A 22,444-nucleotide genomic window follows, 5' to 3' on the forward strand; every position below is an offset into this window, starting at 1 on the left:
CCCTTTGGAAGTTTTTGTTAAAGCCACTTAGTTAACACTAATAAATAACTTCCATTTGAGTAATGAAGTCTCTGAAGTCAAAGCAGCTCGCTCAGATTTATGCTGATGAAGCTTTGACAACTTCGTCCAGTATTTGTAAACTGCATTACTTCTACAACATCCAGCCCAGGACAGGCTGGATTTTTACCTTGAAACACTCACTCTTAGTAAGCCAAAATAAAACACTTGATTCCAACGTTTCCATCTTAACACCCTCGTTGCTTCCTTTGTTCATAACGAAACTGTCACATGTAGACTTGAACTCATTCTACCCAGAGTAACCAAGGAGGTAGATTACTTCACACAGACAATTTGCAAGGTTCTTCCCTTGTATTATTTTAAATGATCATTGTACAACATATGTATATATCATAGAATCACGGAATGGTTTGTGCTGGAAGGGACCTTAAAGATCACCTAGAGTTCCAACCCCCTGCCACGGGCAGGGACACAGTATTCATATACAATTCCTGTATACAGGTAACACTTTCCTCAATCAAAACTAATAGAAGCAGACCTTCAAACTGACCCACATACCTGCTTTTAAAAGCACAATTTGATCGTTTTGACACAGTTCCATAAAGCCATCAATGCGTTTGGCAAATTCCACTACATACTGTATAGCTTCTGTTATTTTGACTGCGCATAACTGCCACATTACCTCCCTTTGCTGTTTGAGAGAAAAGAAAAAAGGAACAATTACTAATCAAGCTTTGGAAAGCCCATCTGCATCAAGTGAAAACGAGCAAGTTCTCTCCAGCACTCCTGGCTACAGTCTGCTTGTTGGACAATGGGAATGAACCTCCTAACCAAAGCCTCCTGTGTATGAGTGACAATGCAAACATGGGAGACTTCTTCAGGGATGTCAGAAGAGATCCAGGTTGGAGTACTTTTATTTCATAAGCTAAAAATGTCAAAGTAGAATGATTCCTGTCATTTCAGTGGGAATACTATTAGCTGCATGAAAAGAGAAGGCCAATTTACACCAGCAGTGCATAATCACATCCTTCCTGTCAACTTTCTGTAGTTTGTACTGGACGTGAACTGTCTGACTAGCTCATGTTCCTAAAGATACATAACGATACGCACATCTGAAAATCATCTTGTTAACAACATGAAGACAGCATAAAAGTAGTGATTTTTTCATGTGCTGGTAATAATTCAGAATGAAATTACCTTACAAGTAGAAAAAATTATATTCTTAAAGGTTAAATAGTTTTTGGTGGAAATGACAAACAGGTTCAAGGAACAATGTGCTTTAATAGGACAGCTTTCCAGAAGTAGCCACTTGGCAGGAGCTTGTGATGGAAGCCACGTTTGAAATCCAAAGGTGGATTAAATCTTACAGTGTGTCCCGCCCCTGCCTCGGCACAGGACTGCAGCCCCAGTGGCAGTGGTGGAGTGGGTCAGGATCACAGCCAGGCTTTGGAGGCTGGAAACCTGCCCGAAATCTTTGTCAGCCCTGTAAAATGACACAACTTGGTGGCTTCAGCTTCTGTTGTTGCTGTTGATCCAGGAGATTACCAGTGAAAATATTACTATAATGTGGCGTTTAGGACTGAAAAATCTGTCTCTGGCTTCTAAGCCTTGTTTGTCACAGGCAGACTTTAGGAGCACAGCTCTTCCTGTACCTGTCCTGATCACAAAGGACAGGATATCCCAGCCATCTTGCTGCTTTGGATGCCAGCACATTATTTAGTTTGAAAACACAAATACATTCCTGACAGTAAATAGAAAGCAGTGAAAAAGTGAATTTTGCAGTGTGTTACGTAAATACCATGCTTTACAAGCCCCCATGCCATAGTGCGGCATGCTCCTGTACCTTGTTCTGGTAGTTCTCGATCTCTTCCTGCAGGAAAGTCTGCCATGTTATCTGCTGCAGCTCCTCTCTCAAGTACTGGCACGTTTCCATGTGCGACTTGGAAATGTTCTGTGCAAGGTGTTCTAGAGGGAAGAGCACACAGGGACACGCGTCAACAGCGCCCAGCTGCAGCGCAGGCCGCGCCGCGCCCGCAGACCCCCGGTGCAGGAGGGCAGGGGCGAGGCGCTGCTGCGGGCAGAGCCCGCTAGGGGGAGCCCCGCGGCCGCGCACCGAGCACAGGGCGGTTTGGGTTGAATTGGGGCGGTTTTGAGAACGAACGAACCCCGCTGCGGCTGCGGGCAGGGCGGCAGCTCCCGAGCGCTTCGCACACGGGGAGCAGCCCGGGAGCGCCTGAGCCCAGCGAGCGCCCCGCGGGGACCCCCGCACCGAGCAGCGGGCGCAGGGCACGGCGCAGCGCTGCCGGCCAGGCACTGCCGCCGGGAAAGCCGTCTGTGCGTCAGGCAACGGAGCCGTCTAATAGGGACACACAAAGGGAGCACCAGCGTGCTGGTGTCGAGCAGGACACTGCCACGTGGAGGGAGGGCGAAGTGGCCTTTTTGCTCTCACGTCGTTAAAAACACAGCTGGAAAATGCGCCCTTAGCGAAGGTCGCCAACACCACACTGGAGACTCAAGGGTTCCTTTCTCTAGGCTTTAGAGTAGTCCCTCCATTAACTGCATGTGACTTACTTAAAATTTCCATACAACATTTTAACTCCAAATAAACCATTTTCTGCTTAAAAGACCCATGAGGCAGATTTATATTCATTAATAAAACTTGATTCCCTAAACCTTTCGGAACCCCGCTAAAGGTGTGAATAGCATTAGGTATCTGAATTCCACCTTTACCTTGTCTTTCTCTTGCCTACCCTGACTCTCACACCCATCTGTTCCGGTTTAGAGCCCTGGTGACTTATCTCCCACAGCTTACATCACTGAAAAGGAAGGCTTGAAACAAACAAGAATGGTCATGATGCTGAGGGGCTGGACCTGGGTCTGCTGTGAAACTTAGTTGGTTTGGTAACAACCAAACCCAGCTCTACGAGTGGAACTGCTGGACCAATCGACCTGCTTAGTGCACACCTACTGCATCAGTAGTTTGATATAAGAAACAACCTGAAAAATCTTTAACATACAGCTGAGCTAAAATCAGATGGTAAGTGCTACCTGCACATCAGCAAGGCAGAGCATCAGGTGGTTTATACTTTGGTTGCCATCACAGCTTTCACATATTTCACAGCAAGTTTCTTTTCTTACCAGTGCGTACTTAAAACATTTGCTCTCACCAGCAGCACCAGACAGCTTTATCCCTGTGCCCTTGTGGGATACGGAGGTGAAATATTACCATGTTACTCACAAGCCTCAGTTCTGTGTTTCAGCACACACCTAATAAACACTTTCATTGAGCAGCCCCACCTTTCTAAATTGAAACCTTAGTCTGGAAGACAAACATTCTCCAAATACTGTTCAGCAGTGTCAGTGCTGGGCACCTAAATCACGCTTTGTAGCGTCTAAATGCAAGTACTGCGTAAGCAACATGACATGCTCATTTCAGGCCAGCATTCCAAACTCAGCACCTGGTCTGGGAAGGAAAAGCCCTTTCTTTTTTCTGTGGGTTTAATGTAGATCTTTCACTGGCTCCCACAAGAACATTAACAACCTTCTGACTGAGGCAAAGCTGGTAGCCTTTATCCTCATGTTTTATCCCGTTTTTACTTATCTGTAACTGAAGTTATTTGAACTCAAGCCAGACACAGTATTTTGTCTGTCACAACAAATCATATTGCAGAGAACAGAAGGACATTAAGAGGAAAGGGCATTAGAAGGTAAGGACATTAAAAGGTAATAAGCCTTCTTGTCCCTTCCTCTCTGAAAAACTTCTCAAACGAACATAAACAAGCAAAACTTTGTATCATCTGTTTGTCTCTAACTGAAAAAAAAGCTTGCAAAAAGATACATTTAACATGGAACACCTCATTTTCAAACTATTTTAAGGTTTTTTGTAATGGAATAATTAGCAAAAAGGTTGCTTAAGCAAGCAAAATCAGTTCTAAGCACCTGACTGCTTAGCTAAGTAACAGAATCTTAAAGTCATTCTCTGCTGGCCTGTTCCAGGCTGCTTATAGCCAGTTCACACAGCATGCTCTGACTCGAGCCTCAGATGTTGACAAGTCATGGTTGTGGCATTCAGCCCTAGCGTATCACTCTGGAAAGAACTGACAGTAAAATGTGCTCATTAATGTGGTCAGTGTAAGGGAAACCACCAGAACTTGCTACTTTCTAGGATGTTCTTCAGCATCTGGGTCCAGATTCTTTTTGACCAGTGGCAGAACTGCCTCCAATTACCCTGGTGCTTTGGGTTCATGTTTCCCAGGTACAGGTGGAGAGCAGAAGAAAATCAGCCTCCTGACTTCTCATTAGAAAATAAGAGTATGAGGTAATGGAAGAGAGGATAAAATGTTCAAAACCAATCTGCAGCAAAAGGAACGCTCTGTTTCTCAGCACTAACCATGGGCTCACTAATCAGCATTCAAAGGGTTCTATTACAAGGACTGACACCAAAACCAATGCTTGTAGAGCTGACCAGCCACAAGCTCCCAGGATCTTTAGTCCAGTTCCATAAGGTGTTCACCATGTCCCCGGGGTGAGGGTACTGTGCCCATCACAGGAGGATGCCCACACATGCCCACAACTCTACCAAAGCAGCATTCTCTCTACTGCCTGGCTGCATGTGTCACTTCAATCCAAAAGGTTACTATTAAGACAGTTACAACGGAAGCTTTTCTCTCTCATTACCTAATTCTGCCATGGACACAGTTGGAGAGGTCTCCCCATTTGTAAAAGAACAATACGGGAAGAAGCCCGATGCTGGTGTGTAGTCACATATTGGTTCTGGTTTGATTCCATTAATATCAAGACCCGACTGATCTGGAGAAGGCTGTATGTCTAAGTAGAAGCTGCTAACTGCAGAGTCTGCTTTGCTACCTTCAGGGGTATGCCCATCAATGTAATTACTGAGGTCATCATGTAGCTCTGTTAACCCATTGGTGGTGATATTGTATGTTGGTGTTAGTGGTTCTGCCTCTCCTGGTTGCTGCTGGTGATCTCGCTGCTGCTGCTGCATTCGATGCTTCTGCACCTCCGCATACAGGCTGTCCCTCTGCTTCTTTGACATTCGACCAAACTTTACAGCTGAAACACAGACACACAACACGTTACATTGCTACAAGCCCACTACTGCACTTTCATTGTCTTGGGGCTTTAAATACTACATGGAAGGATGCAGTATAAAAGGCAAATCAACTGAATGGACAGACCTAAGAACCACTTCTGCAGTTACAGGTAATGTAGCTGCAGGATCTACTCATTAAAAGACCATCATATCGTGATACTTAAATGAACCATTAGAAGTTACTCGTTTAGAGTAACCCATTAACTTCCCACTTTTATACCAGAAGGATTTTCTCTTACACACCTGCCAAAGTTGACAGATGCATCTCCTCAGCATTCACACCCTACCTAGAAAGGCGGAAGCAAGACAGACTATGCAGGCTTGATGTGAACTGTCCAAATCCTGCTAGCTGCACACTCCTCCTACAACATGAACCTGAGTTAAGTCTAAACACGTGGGGCCTCTCTCAGAGAGTACCAAAAGCAAGTTTTATTGATATTAGGACCAAAGCACATAGGAAGGACCACAGCACCTGCTTTCAGTGCAGCTTATTGCGACAAGCAAAAGTGTTTACCCAGCGAATTACGGTTAAAACTACACATATATGTGTGTGTATGTATCTCTCCACGAAACTGTTACTATTTTGAGAAGTACTCACAGGAAGTGTAAGCCAGAGGCAACTGGTTTGCCACAGCCAAGGAATTCCTAAGAACATAATATGTGATTTCTAGGGCCTGTATCAGCTGTAGAAACCTCTTTTAGGAAGGTGACAGCCACCTTGTGCTTTTCTACAGGGAAGCAAACCTGTCGGAGGGATCAGCTGTTACATGATCAACTGCTTCAGGTTCTTAGTTTCATGCCCAATAAAAAACTTCAGACAATGTAATTCAAGACGTTACTCTCCTTAATCAGGCCTCTTGTACACAGAGTAACGCATATGTGCTGGTAGAACATGCAGCGTTGCTGTCACCAGCAGGGGAAAAGACTGAGTCAGATCTTCAAATTGGGTAGGAGATGGCAGCTTTGGTACATCTCTGGGGGAGGCACACAAGTATCAGCCACAAATCCAGTTCTAGCTGAGTTCCAGAAGCTTCCATTTTACAGAGGTGGGTTTTCCCTGTTACACTGGGTCTAATTTTGAGCTTATTATTCTCAGCAGCGGAACTCATTTTCTTCGGAACTTCTGAAAAAACACGGTGCTATTTGCAATTTGTGTTTTTCCTATAATTCATTGCACACACATTGAAACTTCTGTCTTGTGAAGCAGTCCTAATCTGTGCCGATACAGCAACCAGAGCGTTACCTGCTGCTATGGTGGGGTATTTAGAACGGACACATATATATATTTATATATATATATATATATATATTTAGAACGGACACATATATATATAACGGACACATATATATTGGAACGGACACAGAGAAAAAGTGTTGGCATCAGACTAAAACCTGCATCTTCCAGAAGTGACCAGAGGCAAAGCTCTGAACTGAAAACTATACTGGATGAGCAGGAAAGAGAGTAAACCCCAGAGCTTCATATGTGCCCCGATTCATAGCTATTTAATGTGAATATATAACAACAAATAAACCCCTCTTGATGATCTCAACTATCAGCCCTATGCACAATGAACCTTAAAGCCTAGGCTGTTTTAGCAGAACACACTAAAATGCTAAATGCTGTTTGGTTTTTGCAGTTCAGGCGCATGTCAGCAGAGCTCACCATCCCGAGACATCCCCACAGCAAGGCATTTCTGTAGCCGACAGTGCTGGCAGCGGTTTCGACTGGTCCGGTCGATCAGACAGTTCTTCTGCCGGGGACAGGAGTAGGTGGCATTGCTCTGCTGACTCCTCCTGAAAAAGCCCTGTAAGAATCACAAAACATGAGTCAAGAAGCTGCCAAGTGATGGAGTAAAGAAAGACTCGGAAAGGCAGCACACCAACAGACATGGAACTTCAAGTGCATTACAGTCAGCTGAGGAAAGTATCGTGGGTTTGGCTGGTTTTTCCCCTCTCTTCTAGAAGCAAACAAACCCCAGTAACCAGTAGGAAACAGTTCCTTAGGAAGTGTTGTGACACACAGAGGAACTACACCTTTTTTCACTGGTTTTACAGACCCCACATCACATGTGATACACTGATCCTTTCCAAATGAGATAAAACTAATTGGAGACCCAGATCTCCTGTCTTCCCAGGGTCTGCACAGATCTCCAAAACAGGGAGGATTCAGGAGCCCTGTTCTTTGGAGATGTCAGTGGCAGGCTCTGGTGTCCAGCCTCCCCCAGGGATGCCTGTGTTTAGCACAGTGTGCGATGCAGAGCGGGGCCTTCGACAAAGAACAAGCTTTAAAGATGTTTTTTCCTAACTAGTTTGATGCTGGTGGGTTTGAGGTTTTGTTCAGCTCAGCACAGGGATGAGATCTGCCAGGACGGAGGAAGCTGAAACACATCTTATGTGTTATCTCTTCTGTAAGTCAGGTGCAATGGGCAGACCCCCCTCCCAGCAAAGTGAGCGCTGCAAGGTTGGCAGCAGTCCCAACTTGGATCCCTCCATCAGGACTGTGGGTGCTGGTAAGCAGGATGCCAGCTGTTTGCTTTGAAGTGCATGGCATGTTTTAGCCACAGACTGCCCAAACAGCAGCTGGTGTGTGCGTAATACCTGCTTCACAAGGATGCTGCAGAAACAGAGTCATTCCAGCCCAGTCTTTTAGTTTTATGTTGCCACATAATGGATTCATAAAGAGCGCAGCACAGAAAACACTTCCTCAGAAACACTGGGCACCTTGTAATTACAGCTGGACTTTTCCCAGTTCTTCATTCAAAGGCCCCATCCTGGAGCCCCTCAGCACACGTACATTCTGTCCAAAGAACCGGTGAACTAAAACAACAGGAAGAGGCTTCCCAGCAAACTTCCCTCAGGCAGAACCATGGCCGTGCACAGAGCTAAAGACCCCTGCTCCACTGTATGAGGAGGAACCAGTCTTCACCCATTATGCTCCTTTTAAGTAAGGCTTTAATGGGGAAACATGGAATATATAAAAAATTGAGGAAACTGAAGATGCCTGGTTTTTATCCTGTTTTCCTGTGCATCATTTCTCACCCATTCATTCTGGTCTCTTGTTTCTATAGGATTGAACTTTCAACTGTTCTTTAATGTCTGCCAATAGTGAGACTGAAAGTATTGCGCTTACTGAGCTCTGATGGAGTGAAAACCTGAAACACCCTGGAAATTTCTACCATTCCAGCACCATGCCTGATCCCCCTGGAGGAACCAACTCTTAGGTAGCAGACAGCTGAATTCCCAGCTCCGGCAGCACCCTTAGTGGAGCCTGTCACTGCAGTGCAAGTACACACAAAGAGCAGTGGGATTCGTCAGCAGAACAGTGGTGGGTACCGACCTGTCCCGTGATGTCCTGACCAAGGTTCTGCATCTCCACACTGTCAGCCCCTGATAATTTCAGTTCCCCAAACACTGAAGGACGTGCTCACACATGAACTGTATAAAACCTGCCACCACTGAGGTCCTGAAAGTCAACGTAATCAACATGTAAAATGAACCTGGCTCAATCACCTCAAAGATCTATACATTTTCCTTTAGCTGAGACATACACTGAGTCTGCATTGCCAGTTTGGCATATCTCCCTTCATTAAGGATGGTCTTGTCAAGCTGAGGATTATTTTTAGTAGTATAATGGGGAAAAAACCAGACTTTTTGCTTTTCCACGTTTTCCCTAGAGACACAGCTGCTCAATACATTTTAGTGTACAATATATCTGCTAAGTTACAGCTTGAAGCTGAATTTTCAATAGAGCAGGACTGCCTGAAACTGGGGTCTTTAAAAGCACTTGCACTTTACAAGCAGGATATGTAGTACAGTGCTTTTAAAACCAATCCCTACACTGTTATCTGGGCATGCTGAAAACACCAGCAGAAGCTAAAGCAAAAATCCCCCCTTGCCTCAAACTCCAGAAACAAAACTGAGCTTGTCCAGAGCTCAGACATACCCATATCTGACTCAGGACTGAGCTGCCAATGGAGTTAAACTGAGGGTGTTTCACTCTCAAACTTCTTCTATATTATTGTCATTTGCCTGTGAGTTTTCTAAGCTTGGGCTCTCCTATCATTGTAAGACGTGGGGAAGCCCCTATTACAAGAGCCTTCTGTAAGTAAATAGAGTTTCTTCCTCAGTTGGGTTTTCCCCCTTCATTAGGAGAAGGAGAGACGCCACATTCTGTTCTTCTATTCCTTGGCTTTTGCCAGAGGCACAGAGCTAGCTATAATTTTTCCACCAGGAAGGAGGAGGTGGATGCATGCCTGGTACACGTGTCTACATCCAAGCATTATGCAAACCAGCTCAGGCCACATGCTTTCCATGGCATGCATGTTGAAAACCATTACTTTACATGCAGGCGGTTGCCTAATGGGCCACAGGCAGAGCAGCCCCCTCTGGATCCAGCACAGGAACAGAACTGCTGCCCCACTCCAGAAGCCACCGTGGGACATGGCTCTGAGCAACAGCTCTGGCAGCGAGCGTGGAGCCCTGCCTCCTCCTGACGGCAGCACAAAGATCCAGCTGATTCTGATGAGGCCTCATTGAGCTTTGCATGTCTCCCTTTTTATGCAGATGTATTAGCCTGGTGCCAGAAGAAGAGCAGAGCAGATTACAAGCCATAGCTTCATCTCTGCGTTTCAGCCTCCTATTTAGACACAACACAATATACGGGTTTTCAGATGCTGCCAAGAAATCAAGTTTGGGAAAAAAGGGCACAAGAACTTTTCATCTGCAAGTCAGTTCGAATAACAACTTGTTAAAAAAGAACTTTGAAATGTAAATAGCAGCTTCTGCAGTCTCTGAGTAGTCGCAGTAACCTCAGTGCTCAGTATTGCAGAGGTCTGTGTGCTCCACAGCGGGGAAAAGCCTGCTGTGCTTCCCGAAGTCCCAGCCGGCACAGCCCCGGCTCCCTCTCCACTGCGGCACAGGCTGAAATGCTGATCTCATGTTTGGTCTTTTGACAAATTTTCCTTTAATGAATTGATTCCTACAGTTCATTACCATACCCACTTCCACTTCTGTATGCACATATGTCTTAATTAGCTGCTCATTGGCTGGTTAATTACAAGAAAACAGCTGACAGCTGCCTCGCTGCATCCTAATGGCAGACGTTTTGGAATGACTGTATGCAAGCCTATGACAACAAAGGCTTTTTCATAATCCCATGATTTATGGCTAATACTTAAAGACTTCCACGTATCATTAAGTTTTGCAATATTCTGAGCAATTAACAATTAGTTGGGGGGATCATTCTTTTACTGTTTTCTAAAGCGAACCATCAAGAAACACCAGAAAAAATACACTGTCCTATGAAAGACAGATCAACTTTTTAACCCTTTTAAAACATCGAGCATATGGTTTAGTTGTAAAATGAGGAGAGTGTTGCGACAACACTGTTTAAAAACTTTGGTAATGCAGTATTTGACAACAAAGTTATAGAGCCACTGAAAACAGAGACAAAATGTTCCATTTTACAGATGTATTAAAGACAGGAGTGAGGTTGTGTTCATTGGGTTACACAGGGCTCCTGATTGCCCATGCTGTAACAGGGCTCATCTCTAATGTGTTTTGCTTGGAATTGGCTACGAAAACAATTAAAAATAGAAGAACTTCAAAGCCTGAATTCAGGTGCATGTTTGCAACACTACAGTAATGGCAGGTTGGCTAGCAAAGAAAGTGAACAAAGAAAACGAATGACCAGAAGTAATGCAAGGTGGGAAGTGACAATACAGCAGGTACTGTTCTGAAGTAACACACACAGACATTCCTGGTAGTTAAAATCAACAAGACCATCTTTGGTCTTAAAAGAGACAAGAGGGAAAAGCTGGTACCTATAAACCTTTGCCCAGCAGTGCCCTGCAGGGATGGCTTTGAGACCAAGTGTTGCAGGCAAGGAAAGAGGGGGGCACACTAAGGTACCTGTAGGTCAGCTGGGCATGAACTGACAGCACAAGTAAGTGCACCTGCACACTAAAAGCCATAGTTCATTAACAAAATCCTGATTTCAAACTACATGCTTTGCTATGTCCTTCTGAAGCGTTCAGGTGTTTTCTGACAATGCTGAACAGGATTCAGCTTTCAGCTATGAGAACAATGGCTGTGTACAAAGCAGTCTCCTTTCTTAGCACCACCCCTAGCAGAGAGCAAAAGATAGTTACTGGGTTCCCACAACTAATGGTTGAAGAAATGCTCCATACAGATACAAGTCTTCTTAGTAATGCTACTGCAAACAGTACTATTTCCAAACTTACGGAGGAGAATAAACTTCTATTTCTGCGTTGTGACACAGTCTTTGTGTCATTCTTCACCCGTATTTCTGAGTGATTAACCTCATCTTGCCTTTTCCCCCAGTGTATGTTGCATACAGGATATCAACACTGGTTGGAAAGAAAAAAACCCGCTCTTTAAAAATTTAGTCTATATAGATAAGCCACTGGAGCCCTCCCAGACAGAGTATAAAGCAGAGCCTGGCTAAAACCTGTTTTTCACTGGATGGAGGGAAGCAGATTGAAATTCAGCTCAGTAGTTGGATGGATTGGGAGTATTCAATGATGTTTGTACAAAGCACAGCCAGTAACTACATAAAACCAGCCAGTAACATCAGAGTGGGGTAGGAAATGAAAACTTCTCACAAAACAGTAACTGGCTTCATTACAGATCTTAAATTCCTGCTAACGTGAAACAATTTAACAATGAAAATGGATCAGAAGACTTCAACCATATGAAATGCCGGAGTCACAAGCCTGTAGAAGAGCAACAGGATCAGCAATTTGACAAGAACCTGTCATTTCATACACGATACAGATTAGGATTGCAAAGTAGGTCTCTGCAACTAAAACAACACCTAAGGTTTTAAATAAATTACCTTTCCTGTGGTCACTGGTATTTATACAGTAACACCTAAGTTAATGTTACTATTAAGTAACATAAAAGTTCACAGCAAACCAGAGTGAAAATAGTAAGGAGCTGAAAACACCCCACTTTGTGCTGCTGGTGCTGCCTGTACATCACTCTTGACAGGCCTGGCTTGAGAGGGCAGCAGCACATCTGTTCACTTTTGAGGGCTAAAGCCCCGACCGTGTCATCTGACACACACAGATGGGTTTGTAGCACCAGTGCAAGAACCTCACTGACTTCTCTGGGACGGTCTGTTGGTGCAGAACATCAGCTCCAGGAATCGGAGCACTGCGAACTAGGTCTTCACAGCAAAGTGCTTTTTACAAAGGAAGATTTAGTGTAACACGAAGAGCAATGTAAGCATGCTCAAACCTGCAGACATCATAGCCACAGAAAGCTGGGAAAAACCCCATACCAATACACACCTGGCTCCCTCGGCAGAAGCCAAGCTATGCCAACTTTTTCACCAGCCAAAATATTTCTGTTGGGTGAGACTTTGTTGACATTACTGTGGAAAAGTGTAGCACAAACAAAATCCATCAGCTACAGCAGGGCACTCTACACGCTGTCTCGGTGGTGATCATTTAAACTCCTCCTGTGACTCGTGCCCACTAGCACTGCCCTAGCTGTCACCCCTCGCAGGTCATCTGGGCTCTGGCATTAAAGAGTGAGCTTTAGAGTAATTTCCCTCCTGAAAGGGAAACACCTTGGTTAACTAAGTTGATATTCACTGGCTTTCAAATCCTGCCGGAAAGTTTACGGCTAGAAAACATCACTCTGCTACTGCAAGAGAAGGAGAAAATGCCCAGCTTCATTCACAGGGCTGCTGTCTGTCTTACCAATGCGCACTCCACTTCCAAGGTTCAAGTGGCTCCAGTGTGCTCAGCATTCCTTTCCACCTGCCTCTCCTCCCACCCCTCCCCACCAGCTGCCTGTCCCTGGGGAATTCTCAGCATCAGAGAGGGATGCACAGAGCTGCCAGAGAATTCAGCTTATACAGAATGCCAATAATGAAAATAATCTGTTTTGAAACATAAGGAGCTGCACACACATTTCTTGCTGTCAGGCCCACATCTGATATTCTGACTGCTGGATGTACACAAAGGACTCTTCTAATAACTCGCATTTGCATTTATTCCTAGGAAAGCACACTCCCTGATGGAGGGATACTCGATGGACATGTCTGTCTCTTACCTTCAGTGCTACCTACTAATAGAACTGCATGGTGTGCTCCACTGCCTCCTCCGGCATTTTGGAGGGGCTTTTCTCACACATGCAGGATTTGGGAGAAGGCAAGGCAAAGGAACTGCATGAAGATGAAGCAACAAATAGTTCAGCTGGCAACTTTCCTTTCCTTTGGCAGCCCGTTCCTGTTCTGCAACAAGCCATGTTGAGAAAGGCCTGTTCCTTGCCTAGGCGAGCAGTAGCACTGGGCTGACCTCAGTCTGTTGACAGGGATGGCTCGTCATCGATCTTGAGGCTCAGGTACACCAGGATACACTGGCCCCAGCCTGCTTAAGGATTAAAGAGCTCTCAGACGCTGAACATAACTTGATACTCTTTGACAAGATGGTCATACAGCAGAATTCTCACTGCCAATGTCTGCCACTTCACAGCTGAAATCTGGTAAAAGCTGCTTGACCACATAAAGCTGTCAAAAGTAACCACTTCATTATCAACCCATTTTAGTGCATTTCAGACATTTCCCACAGTAACAGCAGTTACAAAGAGCAGAAGGTACTGCCCCATTATCATTCTAACATGCTTAGATTTTTCGTTTCTTCTCTTTCTTCTTACCAACACTTCCATGAGATTGAGACAATGGGTGAATGGAAATACAAAAATCTTCCTTGGAAAAACACAAAAGAAATCTCTATAATGTGAAAGCAAGGAAGCTACTGTTTGAAGATGGGCAGTAGTATCAAGCAAGCCAGGAGAGCAGACTGAAAACTGTCACAAATTCTTCACCCCTTCAATGTAGATTAGCAGTAGGAAAAACTGTCGGCATGGAATTGCAACAGGGCACATGAGGAAAGCAGAAGCCAGAGCACAGCTGTGCACACTGTGGCACTCCAAGCTAGCACTGTAATTGTGCAGCAGTGACAGAAAGGAGTTATTAGCTTCACAGTGCTCTGGCCTACAGTTAGTGTCATCTGAATGCATTCTTGCTTGTGAGAAACAAACTAAACAACACATAAATGCTTCTAATGTAACCCTTGTTCACTGGAGTTACTGAAGGTACAAATGAGGAAAAAAATTAAAGCCTAAACTTTACACAGCAATGGTTGCATTGCAAGGAACAGCCATCAAACAGTTCTGTGCAACATCCCCCATACCAACCAGAATGGATGGACAACTGTAGCAGAGGACAAAAGAAAACTGAGAAGTCAGAGAGCTCTCACGTAGGGCAGCACAGCTTCTCAGCCATGCACTAAGCAGAAAATGGAGAGGGAGATTCGAAAGCCCCTAACTCTCAAATGAATCCACAGAACAGATTCTTTGTGGTGTGCTTGAAGCGGATGGTCTTTCTGTACCTCTTCTGCTTACCCACAGAGAAAGTTCACAGCACACACACTACAACTGCAAGGTCTTTCATGCTTGTCCCAAGATCTGGGGTGGGGTTTGCATGTGTCACACAATGCCATATTTCAAACCCAAATAAACCCAGTCCTTCAGAATCCCCAACTGATTCCATGTTCTTAGAACTGGAATCCACCGACCCAACTGCAGCGCGATGCTTGCTCTTTAAAAAGAGGGAAGGAAAATAATCACTATCAAAAGGCTAAATGCTGCTTTAAGACTTCATATTTTAGAAGCTTACCTTGCAGCCTTCACATGTAATGACACCATAATGGATTCCTGATGATTTGTCTCCACAGATCTTGCATGGAATAATTTCAATTTGAGCTGCAACAGAAGCACGCAACCGGTTAATTACATTTTCTTTTAAACACCTTATAAAAGCATTCCCTGATCAGCATTTGTACAGTGAAAACTAATAACCTGCTAAACATTATATTGCATTAACTATTCATTGCTGAACTGCAAGGGTCCCCTAGAGCTTTGAGCTAAATTATGGCTGCTCGTTATATAATGGCTTTTGGGTTATTAAAATGGGTCATTTGAGAAGGTGTTTAAGAGCCCACAGGAAGGCTGGAATCAGCATTTCAAAGCCAAAAAGAACAGGAGAGTTCAGAGTTTGGCCGAAGAGCTGAGACAACACCAGAAAGGTTTCTTCCAATCTTATTAATGTGAGATTATAAAAGGTAATTTTAGAGTTTGCCCTGCCTGCCAGTGAGCACACCACCTTCACCAGAGGGGTGCCCATCATGCCATCCACTGCTCACCAGTGGCCAGGCCTAGAGAGAAGGGACAAGGCAAAGAGGAAGCATGCTTTACTTGAGAAATCCAGAAGTCACCTATCTGCCCTGGGAGTGAATTGCCAGCATGTGTATATGTGTTAGCTACCGCCGAACAGGTAAGGAAGGGAAGTACAGCAGTGTTCTGGCCAGCTTAGGAAACCAAGGGAGTTGGTGCAGGCTGGGCACTGGCAAAGAGATACAGGATATGAACCCCCAGTATTTAAACGGAACTTCAGACATACAAAACACACCTACTGAATTCAGTTCAGCGTGTGGCAAACTCTAAATCACAGCACCCTGCCATCTGAAAACATGGATTTAAGAGGGTGCTTAGGAGGCTCAGGAATTCCTCTTCAACTTTTGGATCATATAGCTGCACTTTGCTAGAAAGTCTTTCCGGATAGGACCAGGCTGAGGCAGTGCTTTGCAGTATCAAAGACCAACAGTCCACATTGTACATGCGCTTGCACATGCTCACACAAACACAGACTGTACCCATCAGGTCAATAACCAAAAAATTCCAAGAAAATCCAGTCTTTGCCACAAGAGCATTAGGATCAGGCTAAGTCAGATTTCCTGAACCAGCTTATTCTGAACTGGAGCACAAAGACAACTCTTGCTGTGGCTCTAACAACCATCAGAAGTGCTGTTAATCTTCTGTGAGGAGCTGAATTCCATTCACAAGACACAAGATTGTTTCGGACAGCTTTTATTGCTCCAGTTTACGGTGGTGACAACACATATAATGACATTTCATTCTGTCTTACAATGCATTAGCTTAACTTGGGCTGTACTCTGAACATTGTATTCAGTCATGTCCACTATTACAGGACACCACGTGCATCTGCTTCCATCATCAGGATCTTTGCAACCTTGACCTTTAATCCCCCACCCTCCCTCCAGCAACAAGAGGATGGGCTGAAATCAAAAGGTGTTTAGGGCGCTTAAAAGAAGGAAACACATCTTTCTTGCAGTCTTCCAAAAACTGTTTTAATTTCACTTTGCTTCCAGCTAACCCATTAAACACAATGGAGCAGGAAGTGAACTAATACAAGGAGAAAATAAAGTGTATGCTCTTTTATTAATGTGTTACATTAATTATTACTAGAGCATCAGGTGTTTATGACCAAAACATCGAGAAGAACCCCACTTCACATCAGCCAGCTGGACAACAGGCAAATTCACAACAACTCAGTATCTGTGCAACGTTCAGTTTAGATCCAGCGAGCAATCCTTGGGCAAATTCTGGGATAGATCTACTGATTCCTGGTTGTGCCTTTTCAAAGTGAGATTGTTTTTCTGCTCTGCTACAGTGAACCTGCAGCTTTATCCAGCTCCTTTGACAGAGTGGTCATGAATCTCTCATCAGCTACATAGCAGAATTATATTTTACAGTCACTTTCATATACATAATTAGTGCCTTATTTTGAATAGGTATGATACAATTGGACCTTGTTTATCTACAATCTCCAGCACATGAGTTAAATCACCCATGAAGCCTGTCCATGCAATCCCTATTTCTTAAGCAACAGGACATTTGCAGAGTGTTTCTGAAGGAATGTAATATACCTTCAAAGTGATGGCCTAAAGCTAGGTTACTAATAGTCTTAAAGGTGCCATAATTAGTCCCAAATACATTTTCCAGGATGCATCACTGCTGGAAGAGAATTTCCACAGATTCACAGGCTCCAGATGTGCAGAGTTTGCCAACCACTGTGTGTGTGAGGAGTGGCACCCAATCAGGTATCGCTTCAGCGTTCCAGATTTCCCCCAGTTCAGAAGAGTACTTCTAAATTTCCAAGAGTACTTCCACCTACAAGAGCACTCACTTTCAATTAAGCATGCAGCATTTAAAACCTCAACTTACCATCTCACTCCGGGATACAGGACAGTGGGATGAAACTGGGAAGCACAAATTGCTAGGGACTGCCACAACCAATTACAAATGAACGCACGGGAAGGGATCGGATCAATTACTGCTCCACGTGATGTGCTCTCCGCACATCACTCATTGCAGTGGAACCCCTGTCGCAAGTTCATACACTTTCCACAGAGCATGAAAGGACCTAGATACTTTAAGCTTACTGAATGCAAACTTACTGAATGCCAAGATTAAGCATTTTTCTTATGAGGGTGAAAGTATTTTCCCCACTTTTAACTTCGATATGCAAACATGTACTTGCTAAAACCTTGTTCTTATGCAAACAAGGCAGGTGGGAAATATTTTTACATGTCAAGAATACGTTCCAGCTTCGTTTCTCACATTCCCAGAGTTACTTACAGCTTCCTACTGTGCTCACATTAATTGTACCTGTTCTGTGCTTACATATATTTATATGGCATATTTTCCAAGATTATATAAAATACTCTAATTCATGCTTTAGACTAGAATTAGCCTAAATTACAGTTTACAATTTCTGTCTCCTGGGGTGGTGCTCAGGCTGATTCTGGTTCATGCATGAGCAAATTATTTCTTAAATATGAATTGCAGAAGAAAAATAAACTCTTGTGGTTGCTAAGAAACCACTACAGATACCCAGGTGACAGATGTAGTTTGTGTTCCCAGATTAAAGGCCTAAGAATCTTTCACACCCTGAAATAACAGTGCTTCAGAATATTACCAAGGATGTCCTGTGCCAAAGGCAGCAAGGAATAGGAATGAAAGACCAAACAAACCACCAGGAGCAGCAAATGTGAGCTCAAGCACAGACACCCACCAAAAGTTATCAAACAAGTTGCTACAGAAATGGCTCCTGAGAGGGGGAAGTGACCAGAAAGGGCCAGAGGTGGTAATCATGGAATAGTTTGGGTTGGCAGGGACCTACAAAGGTTCTTAAGAACTCATGTCAAGACTATCTGTATAGGAAAGGGCACCTGACATCCACTGAGGTCTCTCAGTATGTGTGACTTTTAACTGGTAGCTATTCCTACCACTGCAACATCAGGTAATCTTCCTGCTGTAACATCACCTGATCCTCATTTTACAGCAGCAGAATTGAGTGTGGACTCAGACTTGCTCAAAATCAGACAGAACAGGAACCTGAGCCCAAGTTTTATAGGGCAAAAAAGCCTGTGTTTTTTTGCTCTGAACCCTTCTTCATCCACTGTGTTCACCTCGCAATTGTCTGAAGTAGCTCTGGTGCTCTTAAATTATGCAACTGCCTCCACCTAATTGCTCATGAATGTGAATGTGCTGAACGCCAGCTTTTGTTTGCATCTAGAACAGAAGAACATGCAAGAATATACTTTATTTCCTCCTACTGCAGGCTGCGCGTCTTTCCCCAGATCTGGAACACCTTCCCTGGGCTTGCCTGCCTTTTGCAAGCTCCCTCCCCAGACCGACCCCTCTAGACAGCCTCTCCCTCTCTATTAATTTCTGCATCCTGAAATGCTGTGTGGTTCCTTGTGTGGTCCGAGCAGTAGAGGAAGTAATAAATCTAATTCTGTATTTTTAAGGAAATGCTCTGTACAAGCTCTTCGTAACCTTTAGCTCCTTCCTCTCTAACTCTTTGCAAAGACTCACAATGGTACAAGAGCCTGTAGAACCATGTAGAGCATGGGGCATCTTCCTCCCCAGTTCTGCCGCTCAGGGAGAGCCACACTGAGCCTTGACCCAGGACAGAGTAATGACCAGTCCATCCTGAAGAAAAACAATTTTCCAAAGACAGAAGTTTTGCTCTCCCAATTAGTGTGTCTGAAAGTTTTCATTCAAATGAATTTACTGTCTTGGGATAAAAAAAGGATTTTCCTCCTGCCTTCACACTGTTATGTCAATCTTGTGCATTCACATCCATCACGTTATCTTTTCCAACGTGCAACAGGTATGAAACCTCAGATTTGGTATCCTGGGAAGGGTTCTTTCATGGAAGCAAAAACTGGTCCCCATCCCTGCCTTTTAGGTGATATTCTCCAAGCTGACCTGAGCTACCTTGGAGGTTGGGTAATTAGCTGAAGTTGTCTTGTCTGCTCCTACAGTAAAGAGAAAGAGAGAGAAGAAAGGGAGGGAAAAGAGAAAGTGACCAGGAAAAAGGGAGAAGGAGCATGATTCACCTTCTTCTGGACCAACGAGATGAACCCTGGAGTGGAGAGGCCTCCTCTTCACTCCCCAGAGAAGGAATTTAATGATACCTTAATTGCAAGCCTAACTTTTAGAAGGTGAAAGTCAGGTGAACACTACTGCCTCTTACTATGTCAGGGTTCAAAACCCATCATTTTCTGGAAAGGTAAGCCTGTGTAGAAGTGCTCCCATCCCCTCCTATGGTAGACAGGCTCCCAACTACCTGTGCACACTGGCAACATTCAGGTAAGAGCATTTCTATGGAGTTCCCCATCACAGCTCCCACCCTTCAGCTCTCAAAGCAGCAATATCAAGAAACTCCAGGTATACACGTTCCTTTTTCACTCAGTAAAGATCAGATTAAGCACATACTGGTTAGTCTGCCAGACTGGTTTCTATTCCTTAAAACTTCTATGGGCACTGAGCATCTGTTTCCAATCCACTGCCTTTCTGGGGAAAGCACCCTACCCAAAATTGCTAGCTGAATGCAGGGCTTTCCTTGAGGCTCAGTGTGGGGTATGTACACCGGCCAGGTTTCCCTGGGTCCCAGGGTACTGCTCGAGAAGTTACCCCATCTCTCCTCACCTTTCCCCGCTTCCCAGGGTACATACACTTCTGCAGCTAATTCAGAAGGGCTCTGAAATAAATATGATACATATACAAATTGGGCTAACCTGCGTCTAAAGGGATTCAGTTTGTGCCAGACATCGCTGCTAGTGCTGTTTGTAAGTATATTGATTAAATTAGGAGGCATACATATTCACTGACATATTCATACATATTCATTGACTCAAACAAGGGTACTGCATGTAATGTGGTATTTAAAGCAACATGATATCTGATCACAAACTGAATTAACAAGGACTGATTTTACTATATAATATTCTAATCTTTCTGCATTTTCAGCTTCATTACCTAAATAATTTGCTCTGTCATGTACCCTAAGTAATTTGTGCTGGCTGCAAATTACCTCCAAACACCTGCAGCTTGCAAGCGCTGCAATTCCACTGAACTGAAAGCTAGTGGCGCACAGCTCAGCCCATTCCACCAATGTAGCACCTTGAGTGACCATCTGTCCACTCATATGGATTAAAACACTTAAACCCTGTGTACTTCTAAGGATGACAGCTGGCTGGTAGATGTCTGAAGCATTTCTGGAGAACACAGGAAGTGTTTTGATAAGAGCTGATAGAATTTACCTGCCCACTCTTTGTGTGAAAGGTTTATTCTATAGACAGTTCCACTGGAGATCCCAATGATACTGCTGTGACAAGTACCTCCCAAGGAGAACTAGTCAAGCATCGTATCCTAGGGATTTGCATTTCACAATTGGATTTTCTGGGGTCCAGTAAGGCTGAAATTCCAGCAGAAGGCTTTGCAGCACATTGGGTGTTCCTTGGATCCTCCTCTCCTTTACAGCTTCTCCTACCCATAGCCCCTCAGAGGAGCATTAGTTGGGTATCTTTCTGAGTATGTTTTTCTATGTTCATGAAACGTGTAGGAATACATCTTTGGGACTGCTGATGCTCTTGACCTTGCTCAATGGTTTGGGGAATAAAAAGGGTTGGGGTAATGGGCAGAAAACCAGACAAACACAAACAACCTCTCCAAGCCTTGTTTCCTTAGGAAATCACACTAGTAATAAAATAAAATAAATACTGAGGTTGTGCTGCTATAAATCCTTTGAAGTCTGTGGGTGTGATGGGTGGAGTAGAAACGAACACGGCCACCAAAGTATTAATTAAAAGTAAAGTATGAGCAACACCTCAAACACACAAGACAGAAATGCTGCAATCCACGACTAGATCTTTGGGCCTGAGCACAGCTGGATCCCTGTTACGAGGTTGCCTGATACTGTGCAGCAGTCCACAATGCTAAAAACAACTGGCTTCAAAGAGTATTAAAGGAGATGCAGGATAAACAGCACAGAACAACCTGAGCACTTTCGGGGTCTGCCAGACTGATTTTAGGAATGACTCTGAATTCTTTTAACCTCTGTTACTGATCGGGACACGTTGAAGGGAACAGCTCAGTAAGAGCTCATGTTCTCATGCCAGGATCACTGATTTATGTTTGTTTTCCTTTAAACAAAGAATTTTTTCTTCCACAAATCTTAAAGAACTAAAGCTTCGCTATTATAGGAAGCGCTAAATTCAACAAAAACACTTCAATACCTCATGAAAGAAGGCTGTGTGGAAAATAATCTGGATTCTCTAACAGGCAAAACTATGTGAAGTTCTTGTGGTGAGGTCTCTCTATATTTTTAATGTAATATTCAAACAGAAAATTGCTGAAAAACCTTAACAGACCTTCATAATATTCTTAATTCTTATAAACAAAAATTAAAACAGAAATGCCAACATAAACGATCTCGGGCTTTTGCAAGTGTTTAAGAGCACAAACAAGCTAAAACCTGGTTTAGGGTTTTCAGAGGAACTCAGAGAGATGATGTTCGCTCCCTCTGTTATGTGTGCAACACTAAGTGATTTTTATTTCCCTTCAGTCTTCTATCTCTTCCCTGTCTTGGCTCTATACATCCAGACATACTGTCATTCTTTTTTGACCCAGCAATGCAACTTGGCATCTCAACATTTGTATCACCAACCAACTTTGTACTTTTGAGAGAAGACGACCAGCAATCTAGTTAGCAGCTGAAACAAGATGATCTGATTTCCCTTGTTGAAGCAATGACAGGTAGAGACAGCTTTAGCCTGGGACTCTGGTCACATTCTCAAACCATACCATAGACCAAACGGTAACATCAAACCACTGACAGACAAGCCTAGGCTCAAACAAATCAAGACTGCTGCATCCAGATGTGTTTACTTGTCCAGGAGCACAGAAAAGTAGTTCTTTGGAGAATCACCCTCATTACTTCTCAGGGCATACAGCTGACACCTTCCCAGGCTGTGAAGTCCAGGGAGCTGCGTCCAGCTTTATTACTGCGTTCATAAACATAAATTAAACTGTGAAGGGGGCTGAAATACACACAAAGAGATGTACACT

The 22,444-nt window shown here is 44.0% G+C and overlaps 1 protein-coding gene and 1 long non-coding RNA gene across 6 annotated transcripts in view; one reads left to right on the forward strand and one right to left on the reverse strand.

Moving 5' to 3' along the window:
- The window catches only part of LOC136018952 (uncharacterized), a 28,057-nt gene extending 16,616 nt beyond the window's left edge, over nt 1-11,441 (forward strand). For both annotated transcript variants that reach the window (XR_010614675.1, XR_010614674.1), the window contains exon 4: nt 8,200-11,441. This is a non-coding gene — a long non-coding RNA (uncharacterized LOC136018952). The remainder of the gene's footprint in view (nt 1-8,199) is intronic.
- Nucleotides 1-22,444, reverse strand: part of RORA (RAR related orphan receptor A) — a 400,239-nt gene that overhangs the window by 13,974 nt on the left and 363,821 nt on the right. For 3 of the 4 annotated variants that reach the window (XM_065688643.1, XM_065688644.1, XM_065688645.1), the window contains 5 exons: nt 14,841-14,926; nt 6,795-6,936; nt 4,696-5,091; nt 1,862-1,983; nt 577-709 (listed from right to left, as the gene is read on the reverse strand). In XM_065688643.1, coding sequence (XP_065544715.1) covers nt 577-709; nt 1,862-1,983; nt 4,696-5,091; nt 6,795-6,936; nt 14,841-14,926 — 879 coding nt within the window. The remainder of the gene's footprint in view (nt 1-576; nt 710-1,861; nt 1,984-4,695; nt 5,092-6,794; nt 6,937-14,840; nt 14,927-22,444) is intronic. The other variant, XM_065688646.1, reaches the window with a different exon arrangement.

The sequence above is a fragment of the Lathamus discolor genome, chromosome 8, assembly GCF_037157495.1.
Source record: "Lathamus discolor isolate bLatDis1 chromosome 8, bLatDis1.hap1, whole genome shotgun sequence".
In the NCBI taxonomy this organism is placed as follows: domain Eukaryota; kingdom Metazoa; phylum Chordata; class Aves; order Psittaciformes; family Psittacidae; genus Lathamus; species Lathamus discolor.